Source organism: Peromyscus eremicus, chromosome 5 (assembly GCF_949786415.1).
Source record: "Peromyscus eremicus chromosome 5, PerEre_H2_v1, whole genome shotgun sequence".
NCBI classification, from domain to species: Eukaryota; Metazoa; Chordata; class Mammalia; order Rodentia; family Cricetidae; genus Peromyscus; species Peromyscus eremicus.
The window spans coordinates 14,903,005-14,927,720 of NC_081420.1; the positions used below are offsets into that span (position 1 = coordinate 14,903,005).

General features: G+C 51.5%; 1 protein-coding gene and 1 long non-coding RNA gene across 2 annotated transcripts in view; one reads left to right on the forward strand and one right to left on the reverse strand.

The window, feature by feature from the left end:
• Phf2 (PHD finger protein 2) overlaps positions 1-24,716 on the forward strand; it is a 73,004-nt gene that overhangs the window by 39,697 nt on the left and 8,591 nt on the right. Inside the window, exons 3-17 of the mRNA XM_059262987.1 lie at positions 1,470-1,584; positions 4,983-5,143; positions 7,674-7,815; positions 10,423-10,609; positions 12,401-12,563; positions 13,578-13,665; positions 14,442-14,548; positions 14,943-15,034; positions 16,150-16,239; positions 16,709-17,077; positions 18,036-18,155; positions 18,526-18,641; positions 20,724-20,902; positions 20,991-21,061; positions 21,721-21,881. Coding sequence (XP_059118970.1) covers positions 1,470-1,584; positions 4,983-5,143; positions 7,674-7,815; positions 10,423-10,609; positions 12,401-12,563; positions 13,578-13,665; positions 14,442-14,548; positions 14,943-15,034; positions 16,150-16,239; positions 16,709-17,077; positions 18,036-18,155; positions 18,526-18,641; positions 20,724-20,902; positions 20,991-21,061; positions 21,721-21,881 — 2,161 coding nt within the window. The remainder of the gene's footprint in view (positions 1-1,469; positions 1,585-4,982; positions 5,144-7,673; positions 7,816-10,422; positions 10,610-12,400; positions 12,564-13,577; positions 13,666-14,441; positions 14,549-14,942; positions 15,035-16,149; positions 16,240-16,708; positions 17,078-18,035; positions 18,156-18,525; positions 18,642-20,723; positions 20,903-20,990; positions 21,062-21,720; positions 21,882-24,716) is intronic.
• LOC131910996 (uncharacterized) lies at positions 6,314-13,915 on the reverse strand. Its single transcript, XR_009379279.1, has 4 exons — positions 13,444-13,915; positions 8,712-8,834; positions 7,796-8,093; positions 6,314-6,896 (listed from the first exon to the last, which is right to left on the reverse strand). It is a non-coding gene; the product is annotated as an uncharacterized LOC131910996 (long non-coding RNA).

Below are 24,716 nucleotides of genomic sequence, written 5' to 3' on the forward strand. Positions count from 1 at the left end.
CACTAGAACAAATGCCACAGGCTGGGTTGCTTAAGTAGCAGGAAATCCATTTTGTGCCGTTCTGAGCACAGAAAAGTCCAAAATCAAGGCACTAGCTCCTCCAGCATCTTCCCACAGGGTAGAGGGTGAGGGAGCCCTCCTGTGCTTGTGTCTCCACCACCAAGACTTCAGTTTCATGACTTAGTCTCCTCTCAGGTGCCCCACTTCCTAGTCACCTTGAGGACTAAGGATTTCAACATATGGATCTGGGGCACAGACCAGTCAGAGCCTGCTCAGGTGTGTGTGCACACATGTCCATTTGCGTGTGTGCTCAGAGGGGGCTGTGTAAACACTGGGGTTTGGACTCACTGCTGTTATTGAGAGTCTTGTACTCTATCAGACGCCATGGTCCAAAGTCCGAGCCCTTTCTCTACCAGCATATGGTCTCAGTTTTGAGCTGAGTGCCTATGAGCTCTGTGAGCAGTGCCTGTCTGTGACACTGGTCATACTTCCATCCCCAAAGCCTTGGTGACAAAAGGCCCTTCCATGCTCCTGGAAAGTTCCGGCCTGTGGCTGGTACTGGGAGCCCTCTTGAGGTTGAAAGCCTTGCTCCCCGTTCCTGTCCCTTCCACCCTGGCTTGAGGCAGGGCCTGCAATGGATGGGTTCAGGGAAGAGCAGGAGCCAGGGCCTCCCATGCTGCTTTCTCTTCATTAAGCAACAGTGGTGTGGGTTGTAAGCCCAACCCCACACAGTCTCTGGTGCGTTCTTTGAGGTGATTTTGGCCTGTGGGTCTTGGTCAAGGCCATGAGACAGGTTTATTCGACCAACAAAAATTTGGTACTAGAGTCTCAGGCTCCTAGACATGAGCCTTATGTGGCAGAGGCCAAAGGAGCAGTGTTGCTCTGCGGCCACAGCAGAGTCATATCTGTGGGAAGTGTACTCAGCTGGCTGATGGACCCCCCTCCCCCCCTAACTCAGGCTGTCACTGCCATGCTCCCTGTGGGGTTGGGGTGAGAACCCAGGTGGTCCCAGCACTGCCCTCTGTTGCAGAGAGCACTGCATGACATCCCTGCCCTTCAGGCCATCTCCATGGGTCTGTTCATGGGCACACTGACTGGGAGGTGGGGAAAGAGGATTGGATAAGGAAGGTCCTGACAGAAAGGTGGTAGCTCTTCATGTGGAGGCCAAGCAGGGTGTGTCCTCCCAGCACCTGGGCTGAGAACCTTCCAAGAGATGCCTGAGTGAGGAGGGCCAGGGCTGGAGTGGAAGCGTGACCTCCCTTGTGAGAGGTGGGGATGAAGATAAGGAGGTGCAGGTGTGGGCCGGCAGGCTCTGTGGGAGAGGTTTTGAGTTTGCTGTGTTGGGACTCCCTAGCTTCCTTTCTGCCCGCTGTGGTGCCCAGCTGGGATGTCTTCTTATAGGTGTGAGGGCCTCCCAAGTTGGGTGGGAGTTGTGCTTGGAACGGACCCATCCCCTGTCTCCTCTACAGTCAAGAAAAAGCGGACCTGGCACAAACATGGCCCTGGGCAGATGCCGGACATGAAGCCAGTGCAGAACGGCAGCCAGCTCTTCATCAAGGAGCTGCGGAGCCGAACTTTCCCCAGGTAGGTGACCTTCCTCAGGTGGGTGGACCGTCCCTACCCTCACCCATGTGGTGGTCCTCCATTGGGTGATTGGACCTTCTCCAGGTGAACTGCCTTCCACAGATGACTGGCTTTTCTCACTGGGCAGACCTTCCACAGGTGGGTGGGCCTTCTGGGGAGTCCAGGCCGTGCTGTCTAAGGGGCGGACCCATCCGCTGAAGCCCGGCTCCTCCCTTCATCTTCTGATCACTGCGCCCAAGGCTGTGTGTACTGTCCCTTGGTGCACACGCCTTTCACTGGGGACTCTCAATGTCAGGAACCTGTTGTGGGGCCAGGCCTTCTGGAGACAGGTCACTTCTCTCCTCTGTCTGCATCTCTTGAGGACATTGGCACTACTCTTACCTTTCTTCCTCTGAGTGGAAAGTACCTGACTCCGTCCTGGTGTCCGGCCACCTGCCCCATGCCCTTGTCACCTGGTGGAGGCCCTTGCCCTCCCTCTATTGCCTACACCCTGGTCTGTCTGAGGTCTGGCAAAGAAGTGGGCAAGAGCAGTCTCAGGAAGCTGTTCTGGGTCAGCCACAGTTGTGAGGCTGGTTCCGTTTGTCTGACAGAAAACTTTATTTCTCTCTTACTTTGGAAGGATAGTATCACTGGGCAGAGAGTTTCCAATTGCTGGGTTTCTTTTGATGCTTATTATGTGACTTCACATGAGCAACTGAGCTGCAGTTTACCCTGGCTCCTCTGAGTCAGGTGCTGTTCCTCCAGCTCCCTAACCTTCACTGAGATGTAGTTCACTTACTGTAACGCACTCATATAAAGTTCAGAAGCTCTTGGTATGTGTGCCTATCTTCATAGATATATGCATCTTGACGAACGTTCGCATCCTCATTAGTCAATTTCAGAGCCTTTCATCTCCACAAAGAAATCTTGTCAACTTCTCTTTCCCCATGGCCCTGAGGAACCACGGCACCTTTACCTGCTGAGAGCCCATTTTCTCCTGTGTACGTCTGCTTGCTGAGACATTTCCTAGAAATAGAACCACCCAGGATTTGGGTGGCTTCTTTTATTCCGATTATTTTCAAGGCTCATCCCCACTGTAGCGTTTGTCAGGACTTCATTCTCTCTTTGGCTGAATAGTCTCCCATTGTCTGGCTGGACCACTGGCTGTTTATAGCGTTCAGCTGATGGCCATTTGGGCTATTTCTGTTTTTGTTTTTATATTTTTACTTTTGACTACTATGAATAATTGTGGTCTAAATATTTATGTACACGTTTTTGTGTGGTCATATGTTTCCATTTCTTAGTGTGGAGCCTCTGGGTCGGATGGAAATCCTGTGTTTAATTGTCTGAAAACCACCAGGCGGCTTTGCAAGGCAGCTGCATCCTGTGACATCCCTGCTAGCCTTTCAGGGAGTTCTCCAAATTCTCCCAGCTCCCCCAACTGTCGAGCCTTTGAATCTGGCCGTCCTGGGGATGTGAAGAGGTCTCTCATAGTTTGACGTGCATGTCTTTCGTGACTAGAGATGTTGAACAACTTTTTGCTCACATGTGAGTCTTTCTGTCTGTTCTTAGAGAATCTACTGAGAGCCTTTGCCTCATACATTATGTGTGTGTGTACACACATGTGTGCACCTGCATTTGCAGGCCAGAGGGTAACCTTAGGCATTGTTTAACAGGCATGATTCTCTCTCTCTCTTTCTCTCTCTCTGAGATGGGGTCTCTCAGCCCACACTTTAAACATTATTTATATGTTTATTTGTGTACATGTGTACATGCATTCATGTGTATAAAAAGGCCTGGTGGCAGCTACCTTTATCTGCTGAGCCATCTCACTGATCCTGCCTCACACTTAAAGTTTTTTAGATTTATTTTATTTTATGTGTATGAGTGTTTTGCTTGTATATGTGTTTATGTGTGTGTGTGTATATATATATATATACATATATATATATATAATATATATATATATATCTCCCACATGCATGTCCAGTGCCCATGGAGGTCAGAAGAAAGTATCAAATCTCCTGAACCTGGAATTATGAGTGGTTTTGAGCTACCGTGTAGATACGAGGCACTAACCCTGGGTCCTCAGCAAGAGTGACAAGTGCTCTTAACCACTGAGCATCTCTGCAGTCCCACCACCTCACACCTTTTAAAATAATCTTTTTGTTGTTGACTTTTAAAGGTTTTTTTTAAACATTTTAATGACTTTCAAAAATTCTGTGTATGTGTTTGTATCTGAGTGGCCATATGTGCTCATAAGTTCAGGTGCCTGTAGAGTCTAGCCGAGGGCATCGGCTCCCCTGCAGCTGGACTTAGAGGCAGCTGTGAGCCACCTGACAGTGTTCTTAGCTGCTGAGCCGTGGCTCTGGCCCCTCTTTCCATAGTCTAGATGCATAGTCCTTGCACGTCATTGGCAGATATTTCCTGCTCCGTAGTTTGTCTTTTGACTTTCTCAATGGTGGCCTTTGAAGCAGAAAGTGCTTTTGGTGTCGTTGGTTTTATCTAATCTTTCACTTGTTTCTCCTGCTCTTGTTACTGTCTAGAACCTCCACCAAATCCAAGGTCATGAATATTTCTCTTCCTGTTTTCTCCTAAAGGCTTTGCAGTTGTAGCATTTAGTTTGTACCTGAATACATTTGGAGTTAATTTTTGCACATAGAGTGGAGTAAAAATCTGCCTTCCTTCTTCTCCCCAATACCACTTGTTGAAAAGACTTTCTTCTGCTGTTAGATGGTCTTGGCATCTCTGTTGAAATCATTTGTTCATAAGTGTCCTCAGTTATGTCTGGACAAAGTTCTAGGTACTGGTCCAGGTTTGTTCTTGTGCCAGGACCACACTTGACTCCTGTAGTCAAGGTTTGAAGTGAAGAGGTCCTGAAACTTTATTCTATGTTTTCAAGATTGTGTTTGTTATTCTGGCCCTCTCATGTGGTTCCCTCATGTGGCTCCCTCATGTGGTCCATGTTGACTTTAAGATCAGCTTGTGAGTTTTGACAAGAAAGTTACCTGAGATTCTGCAAGATGAAGTAGAAGGATTTGTTTTGCTCTCTCTTTGCCATGCAGGGGAGAGAGAGAGAGACAGAGACAGAGATACAGAGACAGAGACAGAGATATTGATCCACCCAGGGGATGGTGTCTCTCTGCCTGCCTGTGCTGCAGTGGAAAGGGTGGCCAGCACACAGGAACATAGCAGAGCTTTGCTGTCCATCACCATTGTGGTACCAGGCTTCCACCTCCCCATCAGTTACCAATGGACCTGTGTGCCTGCTCTCAGTGGTGGGTTGCTGGAATCAGCACCACAAACTTGCCTACAGCTGTCTCAGTAGTTTTCGGGGTGCTGCAACAGGCCAACCTCCAGGAGCACAGGAGGCACGTGGCCAGGTATCCTGAGGCCCCTAAACCACCCTTTGTCCGCAGTGCTGAAGATGTGGTGTCCCGTGTGCCAGGCAGCCAGCTCACTGTGGGCTACATGGAGGAGCATGGCTTCACTGAGCCCATCCTTGTCCCCAAGAAAGACGGACTGGGCTTGGCTGTCCCTGCCCCAACATTCTACGTGAGTGACGTGGAGAACTATGTGGGTGAGTACTATCCTTTGTGTATCTTGTAGGAGCCTGGAGTAGGGAGGTGTTGGGATGAGGAACTGTGCTGTGTATAAGTGTCCGGCCTTATCCATGATCTGATGAGGGTAGGTAAGGCTTAAGGCTCTTGAGACAGGATCAATTACTGAGCTTGGAGCCTCAGTGACCCTCCTGTGGCCATTCTGCTTCTCTCTCCCAGTACAGGCATTACAGGCATGAATGGCCACTCTCCCCACTTTAAATGAATGCTAGGAATCTGAGCTCAGAATATGTAAATACTATGCTTTACCCAATGATCCATCTCCATGACTTTCATGAGGATTTATTTATTTATTTGTTTGTTTGTTTGTTTGTTTGTTTGAGACAGGTCCTCACTGGGTAGCTCTGGCTAGTCTAGAACTCTTTATGTAGACCAAACTGGCTTTGAACTCCCAGAGCTCTGCCTTCTTCTGCCATCACACCTGGCACATGGAACATTTTAAATTCACAAAATGAAGGAAATAAACAGCAAGCCTGTGTACCTGGCTGTTGGCCACACACCCACCAGCTTCGTGTTGATTTTCTCCTCCCCAAAACATCTTTTCCCTTAAAGTGTTTTAAGACCTACCTTTGCCTACCTCTTTTTGCCCATTAACAACAATGCTAGCTGAACATGGTTTTAAACATAATTGCAATTCAGTCATTGCACCACATTGATAATTCCCTGATAGAGTCACATGATGTTATCATCTACAAACGTGTTGGGCCACATTCTTAGCTATCCTGGGACATATGTGGCTGTGGGCTGCAGGTTGGATATGCTTATACTTTGGCCTAATTCTCCCAGTTCCTTTAGAAAATTCCTGTTTAGAGTTGTGGAGAAGGCTTGCCATGTAAGTCTGATGACCTGAGGTCACATTCCCAGAACCCACATAAAAAGCTAATGGGGTAATGTATCTCTATAATCCCAGCACCCCTACTGTGAGATGGAAGCCTAGGACAAGAGAGTCACCCAGATGCTCACAGGCCAGCTGGTCTGGAGTATGTAGCAGCAAAGAACAAAGAGAGCCTGCTCACACCAAGTGGAGTTGAAGGTGTGGACCAACTCCTGAAAGTTGTCTTTTGACCTCCACATGCACACTTGCATTCACATACATAATACACACGCATGCATGCACTCGTTTACATGTGCAAGGTCCTGGGTTTTATCTCCAGAAATACAAAAGACTCTTTATATTTGGCCACTTGATACAGACTTTAAACAGGACCCATGGGTAGCATTTGGTTTTCATGTCCTTTACATCTTCTGTGAAAGCCTCACACCCCTGCCATTTTGTTAGTTTGGTGGGTCCTCCAGAATTTCTCATATCCAACATGTGATTGGTTGTCAGAGTCTCTGCTATGGCATCTGGCAGATCACTGGGTCCTGGGTGTTTTCCTGTAGGCTTCAGCTTGCAGCCCTTCTTGCATTTCCACTCAAGAATTTGTGGCTCTCCCTTCCCAGTGGGTGCACCTCCATCTTTGAGGACACCTACAGTGCCTAACACACACCTGTAGTGATGCTGCCATGCTCAGTGGGGCCTGGTGTCCAGGCTTCTTGTCCACGGATGCTCCAAAAGCTTCCACCTTGTGTTTGAGCAGCCACTGTGGACCCCGACAAAAGGGCATGTTTGCCTGTCCATTCTGTGTTGTTTCTTCCTCTCTTGGGCATGACTCTTCTGTAAAGACTGTTCTATCCTTGATTATTTGAAGAGCCTCAGCTTTTCCTCATCAGCTACAGAAAGGGCAAGATAAGAGTTCTCCCCTTTAGTCATCAGTTAATCAGAACAGGAAGTTGGTGCCTATATTAGTTCTCCTATATTAGAGTTCTATCATTGTAATAAAATATTTGAGACAAATAATTTATAAAGGGGGGAAAAGGTTATTTGAACTCATGATTCTAGAGCTGCAAGTCCACAGTCATCGGCCCCAAAGCCTTGGGTCCCTGATAAGGTTGTGTGTGATGGAGATAAACTATGATATGAGGAGCAAAAGGAAGAAGGAACCAGGGTCCTGCAATCCTGTCCAGGGACTTCATTGTGACCTAGGATTCTCCACACTTCCTAAACGTTCCACTGCCTCCAAATAGCAGCACAAGCTGGGACCAAGCCTCTGTATATCTATCCCAAACAAATGCCCTTGAAATGCAGGGCCCCTGGCTTTTAATTTTAATATTATCCTGGAAGTATTTATGCTAAGATGTTTGCTGTTATCTGAAGCTCAACTTGACCATGCATCTGTCTATTTATTTGCTGATGTGGTCTTTCTAGCTGAGGTGAGATTCACTTCCTCACAGTGTTACTGGGTCCAGGAAAGGACCATCGGTTACTCTGAATTCACAGCAATTATAGGTAGAGGAGATAAGGTCTGCCCTTGTCTGTTCTATGGGGTCACTGCCCATAGGACAGTGTATAAGGGCAACTGAAGACATGTAAGTGTCCACCCCTGTCATGTCCTTCAGGGAGGCCATAGCACTTTCCTCCCGTGCTCATGTCCTCCACTTCCTCCCCAGGGCCAGAGAGAAGCGTGGATGTGACAGATGTCACCAAGCAGAAAGACTGCAAAATGAAGTTGAAAGAATTTGTGGACTATTACTATAGCACCAACCGCAAGCGTGTCCTCAATGTGACCAACCTTGAATTCTCAGACACCAGGTGACAGGCTACTCTGGGTTGGGGCTTGGTGGGTCTGGCTCAGGGTCCATGCCGTCCTGATGTGAGGGCTGTGAGAGCTGGCTCTGGTTCCTGCATGGGGTCCTGGGGTTGTGAAGCCTGGCTCGGGGTTCAACCCTGGTGTGGGGACTGTGAAGCCTTACTTGGGGTTCTGCCCTGGGTGGAGGCTGCAAGGCCTGACTTGGTGTCCTGCTCTGCATGGCCTGCTGCTGTCCTGTGAGCTGCCCAGGAATCACCATGCAGGCTTGGTTCTCCTGTCTCTTAAAACACACTGAAACAACTCGGATGAAATAGGAGCAAACAGAGAAACCACCCCCCTCCCAGAGAAAGCCACTGAAGCAGTATGAATGAGTCCCTTCCAGAAGCACGTGCTCCTTATCCACATTCATGGCGTGCTGAGATGACACACTGGCACACACACTTGTGACACACAGAAACTCACGGAAGTATGACGCACAAAACAGAAGCACAACACATTGACATACACTCAGGACACACAGACAATGCACACACCCACTCACACTTGTAATACACTCATGCATGCCTAGGGACACACTAAGACAGCACAATGACATACTCTCATGACACACTGAGGCAGCACACTGACATACCCATAATCATGACATACTCATAGAACAAGCTGTAGACACACTCAAGACACATACTTACAGACATTCACACTCATAAACACTCTGAGACACAGCACTGACATGGTCAGGATACCTGCAGCATATTCATTGTATGAATACACAGTTCCCTCCTGACCGTACCATAACCACTGAGACTCAACACACCGTGACACTCACTGCACCACACTCAGCACTTCCGTGGCATACTCACCACCCCATGTACCAACACCCTCGTGTGCACATACTTACTCATCTCCGTGGAATCGCACTGTGGCGGCTGCTCTGCACCTCCCAGGCCTACTGCTTGCCTTGAAATAGGAGGCCACTCCCAGATGTCCCAACAGGTCCCAAGCATTATCATTAGCATGATCCCTGTGGGATGGGGTGTCTGTGGGTCAGTTATGCACAGGCTCTGCCCTATCTTGAGGCTGGGGCAACAGGACCAAGCTGTGACTTGGGAGCATTTTCATGGAGATGGAGAGTTCCCATACACTAATCAGGAGCAACGTAACAAGCCTGGAGGTTACACCATGAGGAGCAGGGAGCACAGACAGCAAGAGGGGCCTGGGGGCTGATGCCTTTATGGGTCCTAGGCTTCATCCAAATGCATTGAACACCTAGGAGGGTTTTTATTGGTCTGTTTACAGGAGGCGTGAGTTTCCTGGGGGTCACTGAGAGGGATTACCGGGACAGGTGTGCATCATGCACACTGAATGTGGGCATCAGCAGAGTTGGACATATAAGCTGCCTGCCCCACAGAGAGGGAGTCCCCAACTGCAGAATTTATGTGGGTCATATTGAAGACGTGGAAGGAGGTTAGGGACTGGGGGTTGAGTCAGGGTGCTGGAGTCCTACCTAGGTATGGAAAAGGCTAGCTCATATGTAAGATGGATACAGAGGATCGGGCTATATGGAGCTACTCCAGACAGGATCAGGGTGTATGTGGCCTTCAACAGAGGCAAGGTAGAGATGTGCGGGCATAGGAGTTGAGGCTAGGTGTAGAGGTGTGAGAGACCTTGTTAGGCCCGAGGCAGCAAGAACACTCAGATCTGGTTTTTTGTCACTGCACATGGGTGCTGACATTTCACTAAAACCCAGGTGTATTCGATTACTGTCTATTGCTGTGGTAAAACACCATGATCAAAAGCAAGTTGGGGAGGAAAGGGTTTATTTCATTTTATAGCTATAGTCCATCATGCAGGGAAGTCGGAGGGAACCTGGAGGTAAGAACTTCACCAGAGGCCATGAAGAGTGCTGCTTACTGGCTTACTCCCCATGGCTTGCCCTTATATATGCCAGGACCACCTGCTCAGGGGTGGCACCACCACCCACAGTGGCCTGGGCCTTCCCATATTGGTTATCAGTCAAGAAGATGCCCTACACCAGACTCGCCCACAGGCCAGTCTGACATAGGCATTTTCTCAGCTGAGGTTCCCTCTTCTCAGATGACTCTGGCTTGTGTCAAGTCGGGGAAAAAAAAAACAAACAAACAAAACAAACAACTAACCAACACACCGGGTCACCTCTGCCTTTTCCCACCTTCATTGGAGTGATGTAGCTGATTTGACAGCAACTAAATGTGACAGGGAGTCTCTGGGCGCCTGTGTTTGTCCTGGAGGGAGGTGGTCTTTCTTCAAATGGTACAGGAGGCACTGGGCCATGTGTGAGAAACATTTCTTCTGAAAGTCTTGTGGTACCAACCCCAGTGGACCATTTTAAGGGCTCACCTCTCTGGGGTAGAGACAATCTCCATGGCCTCTGCAGCCCTACACAGTGGCCGGGCTCCTTCCACCCTCTGGAGCCCTTGGTTTACTCCCCTATAAAGTGAGATGGATGCCCAGGGCCTGCAGATTTACGAAGTAGCATGTGGAAGGAGCCTTGTACTGCTCCTCCTTAGAATGCATTAAGAATGGAAGCTCTGGGGCCTGTCCCCTGACTACTCTTCCTTTTATGGCCCTAGAATGTCCAGCTTTGTGGAGCCACCTGACATTGTGAAGAAACTTTCATGGGTGGAAAACTACTGGCCTGATGACGCATTGCTGGCCAAGCCCAAGGTGACCAAGTATTGCCTGATCTGTGTGAAGGACAGCTACACTGACTTCCACATAGACTCTGGGGGTGCCTCAGCCTGGTACCATGTCCTCAAGGTGAGCCACACTCCTCAAGACATACCTCACCCTTGACCTCCTTATTCTCTGTCCTCAGGATTACAGCCCCTCCAAGCCCTGTCTGTGGCCAGGAAGTCACCCACTTTCAGAGAAGGGGGACCCTGGGATGGCTAGTTCTGGGGCAGGAAGCCAACAAGATGTGTATGGGTAGAGGAGTGTCTGGGGCCAGTGACAAACATGTCCTTAGGGCTCATTAACAATTAGGGGAGGCCAGTGGTCTCCAGGGCCCCAAGTAGAGTGCAGAGGTGCTGGGAAGACTTCCCAGCAACCACACTGATGTCAGCAGGCCAGATGGCAGGTACCTGAGCCAGTAGGAGGGTTGAGGGGCTTATCACTGAGGCAAAGAGGGAATTAAGAGAACAAGATGTATAGAACAACAGAAACCCTGAGCTCTGGCTCCACCAGCAGCAAACTATACTTCTCCAGACCAGCTCTACTTGAGCTGGGGTGGTGGATTCACATACCCATTCTGGCCCTGTGAGACTCTGAGCAAGCCATCATGGTATCTGTTCCCAGAACATGGAAACGAGGCTCTTTCTGCTCTGGATGCAGAGCCTGGCCTGGGCTTGCCCATGACCACTCGGGAAATGATGACTATCTTTTAATCCAGTCTGGAAGCCCAGAAGCTCTCGAGAACAGAGCTGCTAAGCACTTGCTGTATGGCAGTTTGCATTTTTATTACTCCCTGAGCACACATGTAGTGCCGTGGAATGTGTGCACTGCTCCTGACCGTATCGGGCTCACACACCTAGAACCTTCCTAATAGGGAAACTTCCAAAATGCAAAGCAGTGTTGCAGGTGATAGTGGAGAGCCTGAGAGGATGCTTTTCAAGTCAGAACCCTCACCTGACCCCAGCAGGTGGTGAAGGGCTCCACTCTGGGCCCATTGTCCCCAGCACCTGCTGGACTCTGCTATCTGTCTCTGTGCTCCAGCTTCTAGTGGACTGTGACCCCTGGCAAAGAGTCTCTAGCACCTGGTAGACTCTACCCCTATCCATAATGTTACCAGAACCCTGTGGGCTCTCCATCTGTCCTGGTGTTCCCCAGCATCCCATGGCTTTTGCCCCACCCTCATCCCCAGAAACCTAGTGGCCTCTGCCCCCACCCCAGCATCCTCAGTACCCAGTGGGCTCTGCTCCCTGCCCCAGCATCCTCAGCACCCAGTAGGCTCTGCCCCCTACCCCAGCATCCTCAGCACCCAGTGGGCTCTGACCCCACCCCAGCATCCTCAGCACCCAGTGGGCTCTGACCCCACCCCAGCATCCTCAGTACTCAGTGGACTCTGACCCCCACCCCAGCATCGTCAGTACCCAGTGGACTCTGCCTCCCACCCCAGCATCCTCAGCATCCAGTGGACTCTGCTCCCTGCCCCAGCATCCTCAGTACCCAGTGGGCTCTGCCCCCACCCCAGCATCCTCAGTACCCAGTGGGCTCTGCCTCCACCCCAGCATCCTCAGTACCCAGTGGGCTCTGCTCCCACCCCAGCATCCTCAGTACCCAATGGACTCTGACCCCCACCCCAGCATCCTCAGCACCCAGTGGGCTCTGACCCCCACCCCAGCATCCTCAGTACCCAGTGGGCTCTGCTCCCACCCCAGCATCCTCAGTACCCAGTGGACTCTGACCCCCACCCCAGCATCCTCAGCACCCAGTGGGCTCTGCCCCCACCTACGCACCCAGCAGACTTCTTCCACCTCAGCAGCCCAGCACCAGGTGGGCTCTGGCCCACATCCCTGGTGTTGCAGCTCTGCCACTGGCCTCTTTTGGCAGGGGGAGAAGATCTTCTATCTCATCCGGCCAGCCTCAGCCAACATCTCCCTGTATGAACGCTGGCGGTCAGCCTCCAACCACAGCGAGATGTTCTTTGCCGACCAGGTGGACAAATGCTACAAGTGCACGGTCAAGCAGGGCCAGACCCTCTTCATCCCCTCAGGTGAGTGCACAGGGCCCAGGCTGGCTGCCCATCATACTCACTGCCTCCAACCCCCACTGCATCCCCCTGACTGGAGTGTCTGGCTTCCCTGGCTGGCCCCTGCCCTGGCCCAGTCCTCATGGAAGGACCAGTAGTGGGCCTTTCACAGCAGGAGGCCTGTGTGCTGACCCGCCCTAGTCAGCACCAGGTTACCTCAGGGGTGTGGCCAGCTGGCTTTGGCATGGGAGACCTTGCTCAGTCAGTAGCTCTGGAGGAGGAGTGTAGGTATTTAGAAGTGTTCCTAAGGAATGCTTAAACTAATGTAATATAGTATGCCCTGAGCAGCCAAGGCTGCCTGGTTCTCCTGGAAGGGTGAATGTCAGAGCTGAAAAGTCCACTCTAAAAGACTCCTTTCCTCTAACGTAACTTGACCACATCCTGAGAGTAGAACACAGGCCCCACTGTACCGTGTAGGAGCTGATCCACCTGCAGGTATCCTTGTGATTATGTATATGGTTTTTCGCTTACAATCAGGATCCAATTGAGGCCCTAGAACCCAACTAAACTTGGCCTCTGACCCCGGCTCTAGGGCCTCTCCTTCCCCGAAGGGAGGAGTTATAGGTTCTCTGGAGTCCGGCCCCAGCTCTGTCCCCTGGAATAACCTAAAGACAAATCTCAGCCTCTAGGGAGAGTGACAGTTTTGGCTCTGTCTCTTCTCACCCCTGTGTGGGCAGGTCTGAGGTTGGGCTCCCTCTCCTGATGGCAGTGCTGTCCAGGGGTGTCCTGACTATGTCCCCTCAGCTCCTAGGCCTCAGTTTCTATCTATCTGGTAGCACGGTGTTCAGCAGACACACCGTGTTACCTCAGACACACTCTCTCCATCTTTCTCAGAGGTTCCTACCTGTCGTGAGCAGGGAGGACCAATGAGGCAAAGGTCTGGGATGGCAGGAGCTGGAGTCCATGGTGTGTGGGGGAGGTGAAAGCAGTCATGGAAACAAGATAGAAGCTAGCCACAGCTCTGCGTTTCTCTTCCAGGCTGGATATACGCCACACTCACCCCCGTGGACTGCCTGGCCTTCGCTGGACATTTCCTCCACAGCCTCAGTGTGGAGATGCAGATGAGGTAGGGGTCTCCTGCACTGCTGTCTACCCTTGGACCGGATCTCCCAGTGGGCACCGAGGCCAGACTCCTGGCTGGGCCCGGCTGCGGGTTGCTAGGCTGACATCTTTGTGCCGAGGGGAAGGAGGAATGGGTTCCATGGTCTGGGCCAGAGCAAGCCCAGTGGTGGTCTGGGATTGTCAAGGCTGCTGTCATCTTCCTGGACTATGGCCAGCCTCTCTAGTAACCACAGCCCACTGCTTCCACCCATGGTGGCCATTGTAGCTTAAGTTGGGCCCCACGTTGGGCGCCATTTGTAGCTTGAGTTTTCCTGCCAGTCCCACAGCCACTCAGACCCGACCAAGTAAACACAGAGAGTTATATTTCTTACAAACTGTATGGCCGTGGCAGGCTTCTTGCTAACTGTTCTTATGTCTTAAATTAATCCATTTCTATAAATCTGTACCTTGCCACGTAGCTCGTGGCTTACCGGCATCTTCACACGCTGTTGGTCATCATGGCGGCTGGCAGTGTCTCTCTGACTCAGCCTTCCACTTCCCAGCTTTATTCTCCTCCTTGTCCTGCCTACACTTCCTGCCTAGCCATTGGCCAATCAGTGTTTTATTTATTGACTAATCAGCAACACATTTGCCATACAGAACATCCCACAGCAGGCCATCACTTGGGGTTACGTCGGGCCCAGTGGGGAAGCCCGAGCTGGCTCAGTAGCCTGGATCCTCCCTTTGACGTGGCCTGCTTGATGCTTCCTGCACTGATTAATTCTTTCCTGTGGCTTCCAGGGCATATGAGGTGGAAAGAAGGTTAAAACTAGGCAGCCTGACTCAGTTTCCCAACTTTGAAACTGCCTGCTGGTACATGGGGAAGCACCTATTGGAAGCATTCAAAGGTACCTGTCACTCCAGGTTGGGTGACTTGAGCTGGCAGCCCTGGACTAAGGGACATCTTGGTCCTTTGTGAGCCCTGGTCATGATACAGGATAAGAAGGTGCCTAGAGGCTTGGTGTAAGCTCTGACCCACTAAGACAGGGCTGGGGGTTCCTTGGTAGAGAGGGGAAAGAGAAGTGGCCTGCTCAGGGGCCTGTTGGGTAAGCTTCATGTGAGATGGGAGGAGATGGGAGGTCAGTCATTCCCCTGCAGGGCAGGTGCCAGGTGGGCGGGTACCCCAGATTCCAAGGAGAACCGTTGGCAGTTGGACGAGTGGCCTGGGGAAGTGGCCTCTGGAAGGCCTTTTGCTGGGGCAGGCTAAGCAGCCACCACACTAACCTGTCGTGTCCTTCCCAGGTTCTCACAAGTCTGGGAAACAGCTGCCCCCACATTTAGTTCAAGGAGCTAAAATTCTCAATGGTGCTTTCAGGTCATGGACGAAGAAGCAGGTAGGAAGCAGCGCACTGTGTACTTGTCTGAGGGAACAAGGAATTGGGGGAAGATACCAAGGGTGTGTCCCACAAGTAGTAGGCACTGTCTCCCCAGGCTGGCCTAAGCTGGCCTGCTGACACTAGCCTTTATTGAGGGGTGTGTTGGACAGATGTAGATTGTCTGGGCCAGCCTGGGGTCACTGGCTCCAGGGCTAGATTCCCTCAGGAGTTTGGGGAAGGACAACTTCGTTAATCTGGAAAGGGCAGAGAGGGTCCCAGGAAGCAGCTGGTACATTGACCACACATCTGGATCTGGACAGGAAGTGCTAGGGATGCACATGTGGCTCTTGCCACTCAGCTGCTGTAAAGCCTGGTGTGGATGGAGCCTCCCAGCCAAACTGCCTTGTGACCTGGGGACCCCTTTCCCTCCGCCTTACCCTCTCCTGTGATCCTGTGCACTGGTTTCCTCCAGCCCCTGGGAGCTGTTTCTCAGACAAAGGCCACAAGGATGCCAGCTTTCCACTTACTTTCTCCTCTTGTCTGGGTTGTGGCTACAAGGTCCGGCTTAGCCTAGGGTAACCTTGTGATGTTGTCTCCCATTGAGGGCTCTCAATATTCAGAGCACCTGTCCACCTGCAACTTGAAGGACAAGAGGTCCCTTCTAGGTCAGGGAGAACAAGTAGGAGGCCTTGAGGGCCTTGAGGCAGAGGCCAGGTAGGGAACCATGTCCATGGCCTGTTTCCACCCATGCGGGGGCCGGATGAGGTGGGCTGCCAATGTTCTCCTGGGACTATCCTATGGCTACCATCTTCTTGAGACTCAAAGCTGGGACAGTCCAGGGGTCCCTCCCACCTCCCCTTCACCACATGGTCAGGAAAAGAGAGCTGGCTCACATCCACTCACAGCCAGCTAGCTAGCTGCTGGTGGCATCAGGCAAGGCCCAGTCTTGATACATTTTTCACTAACAGAAGTGACTCACAGAAAGCTGCCTCACAGGGAAGGGCCCCGAAATCCTATGCACCAGGCCTTGCTCCATGGCAGCCTCTCACCCCAGGGGGTGGCCCTGGCTGGGTGGACAGGGAATGGCTGAGGTACACAGTGGCCAAGTTGGCACTGACCCCACTGTTCCACAGGCTTTGGCAGAGCACGAGGACGAGCTCCCCGAGCACTTCAGGCCCTCACAGCTCATCAAGGACCTGGCCAAAGAGATCAGGCTCAGCGAGGTAAGGCCATGCCAGGGTGGCAGACCCCTGGGACAAGGGTGGGCTCAGAGCCTGCCAGGGAAATTTCTCTGCATTAGTGTTGTGCCCAGGGCTTGGAGTGTGCTTGGAAAGAAGAGATGAGGGAGGGAAGGGTGGAGAACCCTGAGTCTAGTCTTTGAGTCCCAGTTTTCCTGAGTCTGGAGGAAGTGGGCAGAATAGCCCCAGGAGGTGGGGACTGAGTGATGATGGTCTGGAACAATGTGAGTGTGTCACACAGGGCTGTAGAGTTGTGTGAACATTTCTTGATATTATTGGACAATGTGATGAGCATGCCACTTGACAATGTGGAACAAATATGAATGTGTCACGTGGTGTGGGCTATGTATGCCTTTCTGGGCTGACAGCCTCTCCCAACATGGCTGTGAGGGTCCCCTGAGTCCTGGCATGGTCTAGAGGGAACACAAATGACCCTTTCCTTTTCCCATACCAGAACGCCTCCAAAACTGTCCGACCTGAAGTAAATGCTGTCGCCTCCTCAGATGAGGTCTGTGACGGGGACAGGGAGAAGGAGGAACCACCATCTCCCATTGAGACTACCCCACCTCGATCCTTCCTGGAGAAAGTGTCCAAAAAAAAGACTCCCAAGACTGTGAAGATGCCCAAGCCATCCAAAATCCCCAAGCCTCCCAAACCCCCCAAGCCCCCTAAACCCCCCAAAACCCTGAAGCTCAAGGATGGAAGCAAGAAGAAAGGGAAGAAATGCAAGGAGTCGGCCTCACCCACCATCCCCAACCTGGACCTGCTCGAGGCCCACACTAAAGAGGCGCTGACCAAGATGGAGCCACCCAAGAAAGGAAAGGTGAGGCCTCAGCTCTTCCCCCTGATGTGCTGAGGCTGCAGCCCCTGCCTTGGCCAACTAGGGCTGACATGTCTTACTCTCCTTCGTTACTGGGTGGAGAGGGGAGACCAGCTGTGGGGAATGGACTCCAGAGAGTGCAGGGGTCCAGGGTCTGCCTATCAATAAATCTGCACAAAGTATTTCCCTGTCTGTGCCAGCTGCTAGGCCTGCACATCGGGCCAAAACCCTAGGCAGATCCTGCAGAGCAGTGAGGCCCCCTGGAGAGAGGTAGCACAGCGTATTTGTTCTGTGGCAGGGGTAGCACTCAGGAAGGCCACTGGATTGATGCGGGGTGGTCTCTAGGCAGAGGCCACCCTGCTTAGTTTTCCCAAGTACTAGAACCCACCCCTGGGCTAAGGCCCTGAAGATATACAAGGCATCCGTTTGAGGAAGAACTGGGAGAGGGCAGAGGGTTAGGAGAAGGGATTGTTAGGAGGGCCTGAGCCACTGTGGACAGAGATGGGCTCACTAAAGAGTCCTACTGAACCTATGAGATTAAGGACTGTTGGTCATGAACTCCTTCCAGGATGGGTACACTTCTGTCCTACATCTTGGGGCCATCCTCATGGCTTGTAATATTCCATTGGTGCTGTTATTCTGGGGCAAGGAGGGAAGGAGGGAGAGAGGGCTGGATGTATGAATGGGTAGGTGGATGGGTGGTTAGGTCACTGATGGGCAGTGGATGGATAGATGGACAGGTGGATAGGTGGATAAATGGGTGAGGGACCGATAGGTAGGTGGATGGTTGAATGAGAAATGAAAGACTAAATGAACAGATGGATAAATGGGCGGATGAAAGTATGGATGGATGTGCTGTGTGTGGACCAGCAGGAGTGGACCACTGGGTTTCTGTGACATTGTAACCCAAGCCCATTCGCCTTCTGTGTCTACCTTTGGGTCATGGCTGCTCTGTTTGCAGACCCCAAAGAGTGTTCTGAGTGTTCCCAATAAGGACACAGTCCACACACAGAATGACGTGGAGAGGCTGGAAATCCGAGAGCAAACTAAGAGCAAATCAGAGGCCAAGTGGAAGTACAAGGTGAGGATGGGGTGTAGACCTGTGGTAGGGTATGTCCTGTCCCCAGGAGGCGGGGCCTAAGGAAAGTCTTGTGAGTCTGGAGTGCCCATGACCTCCTATAAACCATCCCCTGGGTATAAAACCCAACGTGCGTTCTTCGCCATTTTTCCCTCCACTGTCTCTCACCTTCTTCACGGTCCCACTTCTGGTCTGTGTTACCATTCTCTGAGACTGGGCAGCATCCCAGGGTGGGTCCTGCATGCTGATGGCTTGGCCAGCCTTAGCATCTGTGAACAGCTTTCCTGGGAATGTTCTGGTTCCCAGTTATGTCCAATAACATGGGTTGGACTACTGCCCCTCACTGGACTCAGGGACCTTGGTCTTCTTTCAGAACAGCAAACCTGACTCTTTACTGAAGATGGAGGAGGAGCAGAGGTTGGAAAAGTCACCCCTGGCTGGGAACAAGGACAAGTTCTCCTTTTCTTTCTCCAACAGAAAACTTCTCGGGTATGTGAGAGCCTGGGCAGGGGTGAGGGTAAATGTACAGATGTCCCACATCATATACATGTCCCCATACTGTGCATGCAATCCACACACCCAACAAATACTGTGCATCATCCTGTACCCACAGACACATTTGTCACATGCACACTCCAGTGGATGTTCCAAATTGTACTTCATACCATGCACCCACATGTATATATGACATCATGCACACACCAACATATACATTGCATCATAACCTCCACTAACACTATCCATAGCAGGCATGCATACCCACACACCATATGTATACAGATAGTTATATACCCTCATCACATACTCATTCCATACATATGTAAGTAATGCAGTCATCCCATAGGCATCTCACATCTACACTCCATACATGCTGCACACTACGTGTACCCCCCACATAATAGACACGTGTGCGTACACACACACACACACACACACACACACACACACACACACACGCTTGGTTGACACCCTTGAGTGATTCTTTTCCGAGCCATTGATCTCAATCACAGCTCTGTTGCATCAAACACCTTGGTTTCTGCTTCCAGAACAGTCTGCAGGTACATGGAGGGTACAGTTGTAGTGAGGGCCAGCAAGGCAGCAGGGGACCCTGACAGAGTGGCTGCTGGTGTGAGCTGACTCTGAGGATATCAGTAGGATCAGGAGACAGTTCTCTGAGCCCAGTGGCCAGCAGGGCAGGACGGTGCACTCAGTAAATTCATGACTCCATGTGACTTCGTGGGGAAAAATGTGTGGATTTGGGTGCTGAGGGCCTCAGGAGAGGTGCTGAACTCAGGGAAGCCATCAGCTCTGGAGCTGGGTGAGCCTCAGCATAGCCACTGCGGCCTCGGTTTCAGTTGTGGGCAGGAAGAATGACCACACAGGTACCTTTATTGCATCCGTCATCCCCACAGTGTAGGGTGACGAACGTGTCCTGCTGAGATATCCCCATTGCCCGCAGGAGTGGCAGCCTCTGCTTTCTCTTCTGAGAATGGAGGGAAGGGCCTGTGGGTGATGGAGAAACAGAGTGTAGCCAAGTGGATGCACTCAGAGTTACTTGGTAGAGTAGAACCCACACAGGCCTGGTCTTGCTACCCTGATTTGATGAGTCTGCTGGTCATTTCATTAGAAGTGTCCCTTCTGGGTCCCAGAGAAGCTTTCCACTAACATCAGTTCTATGACACATGGTTTAGAAATGCACACAAAGCCGGGCGGTGGTGGCATATGCCTTTAATCCCAGCACTCGGGAGGCAGAGCCAGGCGGATCTCTGTGAGTTTGAGGCCAGCTTGAGCTACCAAGTGAGTTCCAGGAAAGGCGCAAAGTTACACAGAGAAACCCTGTCTCGAAAAACCAAAAAAAAAAAAAAGAAATGCACACAAAATAGATAAGTCTCTAGAGCCATATGTATATACATGTACACAGGGGTGGTGGTCCTGAGGATGCTGGAGGCTACTATGGCCTGGTGTGCCGTCTGTCAACACGGCTGGCATTTTGTTCAGCTTGCTGTCCTTCCTATTGAGAAAAGTCTGTCCTGAAGGCCCAGAATGGCCTAAGCCTGATCTATGGGGAAAACATAGCAGCATCCTTGCCTTGATGTAGCAAGAAGAGAGATACACATTTCATAGCCCAGAGGAGGTGCACTGTGGCTCAGCCCTGGGTGCTGCTGTTTTCTTTGTTTGTTTGTTTTGTTTTTCAAAAATAAGTATGGAGAAAAAGACATGAGGGTTGGATTTATTTACGCTCTGGCAGGCTGGCAAGGAGGGTAGAGGCTGTGCTTGTCAGAACCAAGATAGATAGATCATTCCAGAATTTCACTTGCTTAGATCTTTCTCTACAGTGCTTGACTATATCCTGAGCCTCATACCAGGTGACATGGAGGAAGGAAGAGGCTATAGGATTGGGCCGTGTGCCTCCCCATGAGCAGACTTTCCACAGTGAACTAGTGGTTGTATAGCCCCTGACCAGCTGCTTGCCTTCCAAGTGGATGCTTTCTTCCAGGTCCCTGTAAGGTTCTGTTGCCTGCTGGCCTCAGGGCCCTGGGGTCACCTGCTGATCTATCCCTTCTACTCCAGCTCCAAAGCCCTCAGGCCTCCGGGCAGCCCTGGTGTGTTTGGGACCTTGCAGAGCTTCAAGGAGGACAAAGCCAAGCCTGTACGCGATGAGTATGAGTATGTATCGGATGATGGGGAGCTGAAGATAGACGAGTTTCCCATCCGGAGGAAGAAGAACGCCCCCAAAAGGGACTTGTCCTGTGAGTGTGGTGGGCGTGGGCAGGAGGTTCCAGGTGGTCTCGGCAGACCCTTGGAGGCCTCATTGATCCCTGTCTGCTGTGCTTTCAGTCTTACTGGACAAGAAGGAGGCTCTCCTCAGGCCCGCCGCAAAGCCAAAGCTGGACTCTGCGGTATACAAGGTGAGTCAGCTAGCTGTGCCCTCAGCCTCTGCAGTCTGCTTCTGCTTGATGTGCCAGGATACCCACCCTCGCCCTGCCTGTGGACTGGGCTCAGCTGTGGGGTTGGCATAGGAAGGACAGGGTCTTGCTCAGTCCATGGTACCAGGACTAGCTGCTCCTCTGGGCCTGATCCATGGGAGATAAATGCAGCGAAGCTTGTCCCCAGGTAAAGGAGTGACAGGGAGTGGTTCCCCGCCCGCAGGGTTCTTATACTAAGATGACCTCCAAGACTGGCTTTCTAGGGGAAAAGGGTCATTGCTGAGATCCAATGTTTCCTGGGGAGCCCAGGAAGAACATGAACCACCTGCTGGGGTAAGCTTATCCACGCCAGAGGTTTTTAGTCACAGCATCCTGATGGAATTCTGGGGCTGCCTCTTGGAAAAGCAGTATAGGATGTGAAGACAACTTTAACCTCTGTGATTTCAAGAACCTCAGGAAAGACTTGGCACCCACATCTGTCTTATGAGGGCCTCGTCCATTGCATGAGCCTGAGACTATTCTGTAGCGTTCATTAGAACAGAGCTCCTGGAAACTCATTTCCCCTTGAAGGGAAGAAGCTCCCCCTCCCCGCTGCTCTCAGTGCCCTGTCCTGACTGGCTGCCCTGTCTCTGGCTCTGCAGAGTGACGACTCCTCTGATGAGGACTCTCTGCACATCGACACGGACACCAAGCCGGGCCGCAACGCCAAAGTCAAGAAGGAGAGTGGGAGTTCTGCAGCAGGCATCCTGGACCTGCTGCAGGCCAGCGAGGAGGTCGGGGCACTCGAGTACAACCCCAACAGGTGGGCCCTGGCTGCATCGTGCAGCACGCAGAGAGCATGGCTGGCCCGGGCGGGGCACAGGCCGGGTCACACAGTGGGACTCAGGCTTGCCGAGTAGCCAGGCTAGGCCTCATCTCACTCGTGATGGTCCCACTTCCCGTCACACACTGTTGATTTGAGTTTCAAGCACTTGTCCGTTGTTCATTGCTCATTGAAACTTTCGTGGCATTTCCAGGTGTGGCACTGACCGGTGACTGAGGGGGCACAGCCTGCACTCCCTAAGACACCAGCAACAGTAGTTCTTCCCAACTCTATAGTCACATGACAGCTTTGTACTCTAACTGTATAGTTGAAGAAACCGAGGCTCGGGGAACTTAGCCTTCTTAGGGCCCCACAGCTTAGAGGTAGCAGAGGCAGGCCCAGGCTCTGGATTGTAGTTGGTGTTTTTTTTTAGTCTTTGGGGGCCCACCATCCAGCTCCCAAATAAATACATGGAGACTTATTCTTACTTATGAAGGCCCGGTGTTAGCTTGGCTTGTTTCTAGTCAGCTTTTTTAACTTAAATTATCCCATTTCTCTTTAACTACATTTTGCCTTTGGGTTTTTTACCTTTCTTTAGTCTATCTATCTTTCTTTCCTTCTTACTCTGTGGCTGGATGTGTGGCTGGGTGGCTGGCCTCTGGCGTCCTCCTCTCCTCTCCTTTTCTTGCTCCTTCTTTTTTTGAGCCTAGATTTCTCCTCCTGTTTATTCTCTGCCTGGCAGCCCCGCCTATTTCTCTCTCCTGCCTAGCTATTGCCCATTCAACTCTTTATTAGACCAATCAGGTGTTTTAGGCAGGCAAAGTAACACAGCTTCACAGAGTTAAACAAATGCAACATAAAAGAATACAACACATCTTTGTGCCATTAAACAAAAATTCCACAGCATAAACAAATGCAACACATCTTAAGCTAATATTCCACAGCACTGTATTGACCTGACTCAGGAGCCCAACTTGGGGTTGCTAAAGAGTTTTTGGGTTCTGAGCTTTGTCCACTTGTGAGTGCCAGTCCCTCACAGTCCCTCATATGCAGGAAGGCAAGTCCCATAGGCCCCTCTTGGGTGCCTGCTCCCACATCTGCCTAGGTTTTTAGATGACTGCCTCGGGCAGCCGCCCACACCGACTCCAAGGCTGCACCAGCAGGTGGAGGCCTAGGTCAGGCCTAGATGATATGAAGATTCCGGTAAGGTGGATTAAGGGCTTGATTGAAACAAGCTTTTGCTAAATGAGTTGGCCATATTTTATTTCATAGATTGCTGTTTTGAACGCAGTATCATGTTCACAGCCAGCTAGCCTCAGGCGCTTTCCTAGTGAGAGTGAAGCATGATGGGAGATGTGTGCATGGCTTTGGGCACAGGATCCTGGCTCAGCCTGACATGATGCAGTGAGAGCTTGGTGGCCACAAGGTGAAGCCTGGCTGTGGCCTCTTCCCCATTGGAGGCAACAGCCCCTCCACATTCCAGACTGTGGCCCCCCGTGCAGGACTTTACACAGTCAATGGTGGTCGGGATGCCTGGCTTCTGGCAGAAAGTACATGCTAACTAACACTTCAATGACTCATCTTGGAGTCTGAGAGACTCCTCAACACCCGGGATCCCCCATGACCTCAATGGAAAGGTCTGGGAAGTTAGAACATGGGGTGAACGTGGCACCACCCACGATGAAGGCAGACAGGGCCTTGGTCCTAGCCATCAGGTACCTTGTTATGGGTGTTGTGGAGAGGGAACTCTGGGTGGCATTGAGATGGAACACAGATGAGGAGGCCATTTGAGCCCTTATCTGTGAGGCCAGGAGGGGACGGTCTGCTAATGAGAAACCGGAGCTTCCATGGCCCTGTGCCCCAAGTCTGGGGAGAGTGCTCAGCAGACACTGCATGTGTCCTCACACATGTGTCTGCCGGAGCCTCAGAGGCCAGCCAGCCCCCTCAGACTGCCGCGGGCAGTTCCTCTCCCAAAGTCTTCCATTTGGAGCATAGGTCAGTTTTTGATGGTCCATTTGCTCTGTTTTAAGTACTGACTGTTTGGGAAAAAACAGCTGAAGAAAACGGAGGAAAATATGTTAATTTCTTGTGAATGGTTTGCTTGGTGTTTACCGCTGTGGGAAAAGGAGGGGATTTGGGTATGGTAATTGGAGGATTAAAGTATTATTTTCCACGCTGACTGGTTAAACTCTGTTCATTGATTCTCCAGCAACCTTGCAGATAGTTGGGCCAGCTGGGTCTGGGGTCACCCAGATGGCATGGGTGGGCAGAGCTCATGCCCAAATGGGCTCTCGTGGGGGTCCTACCCTCAGTGTTTAGGATCCTCATGGTGGATGCCTTGGCATTTCCCTGGGACCTGCGTTTAGGGCTCTGCACCTAGAGAGTATAAGGTGAGCTATTTGTTCTTGACAGTGATCTGCCCCTGCTCAGAGAAGTCCATGAGACTGGCACAGCTGGGCAGTGCCCGGGCAGCTGCTGGCCTGTGAAACGTAGCCCAGGCATTTTGCAAGGGCAGGGCTGGCTTTACGAGGGAGGCTTCAGCATTGCTTTTTGCAGAACTCAGGGCTGTGGGACTTGACCCTCCATTTTGACTTCAGACTAGGAGGCCGCTTCGGAGGGCTGTGGAGACAGTGGCTCCCCTCTCCTCCTCAGGCTCAGGAAATGTCCCTCGGTCCATGGGGCATTAGCCTAGGAGATAGCTTTTGTCTAAGCTTGCCTGTCCAGCCCCAGTGGGGCTGTTCCATCTCTTCTGACACCCCTTTTCCCCCAACAGGGCCTTTGTCTCTAGAATCCTCATGCTTCTGAGTTGTGGCTTTTCTAGGTCCCTTCTGCCTG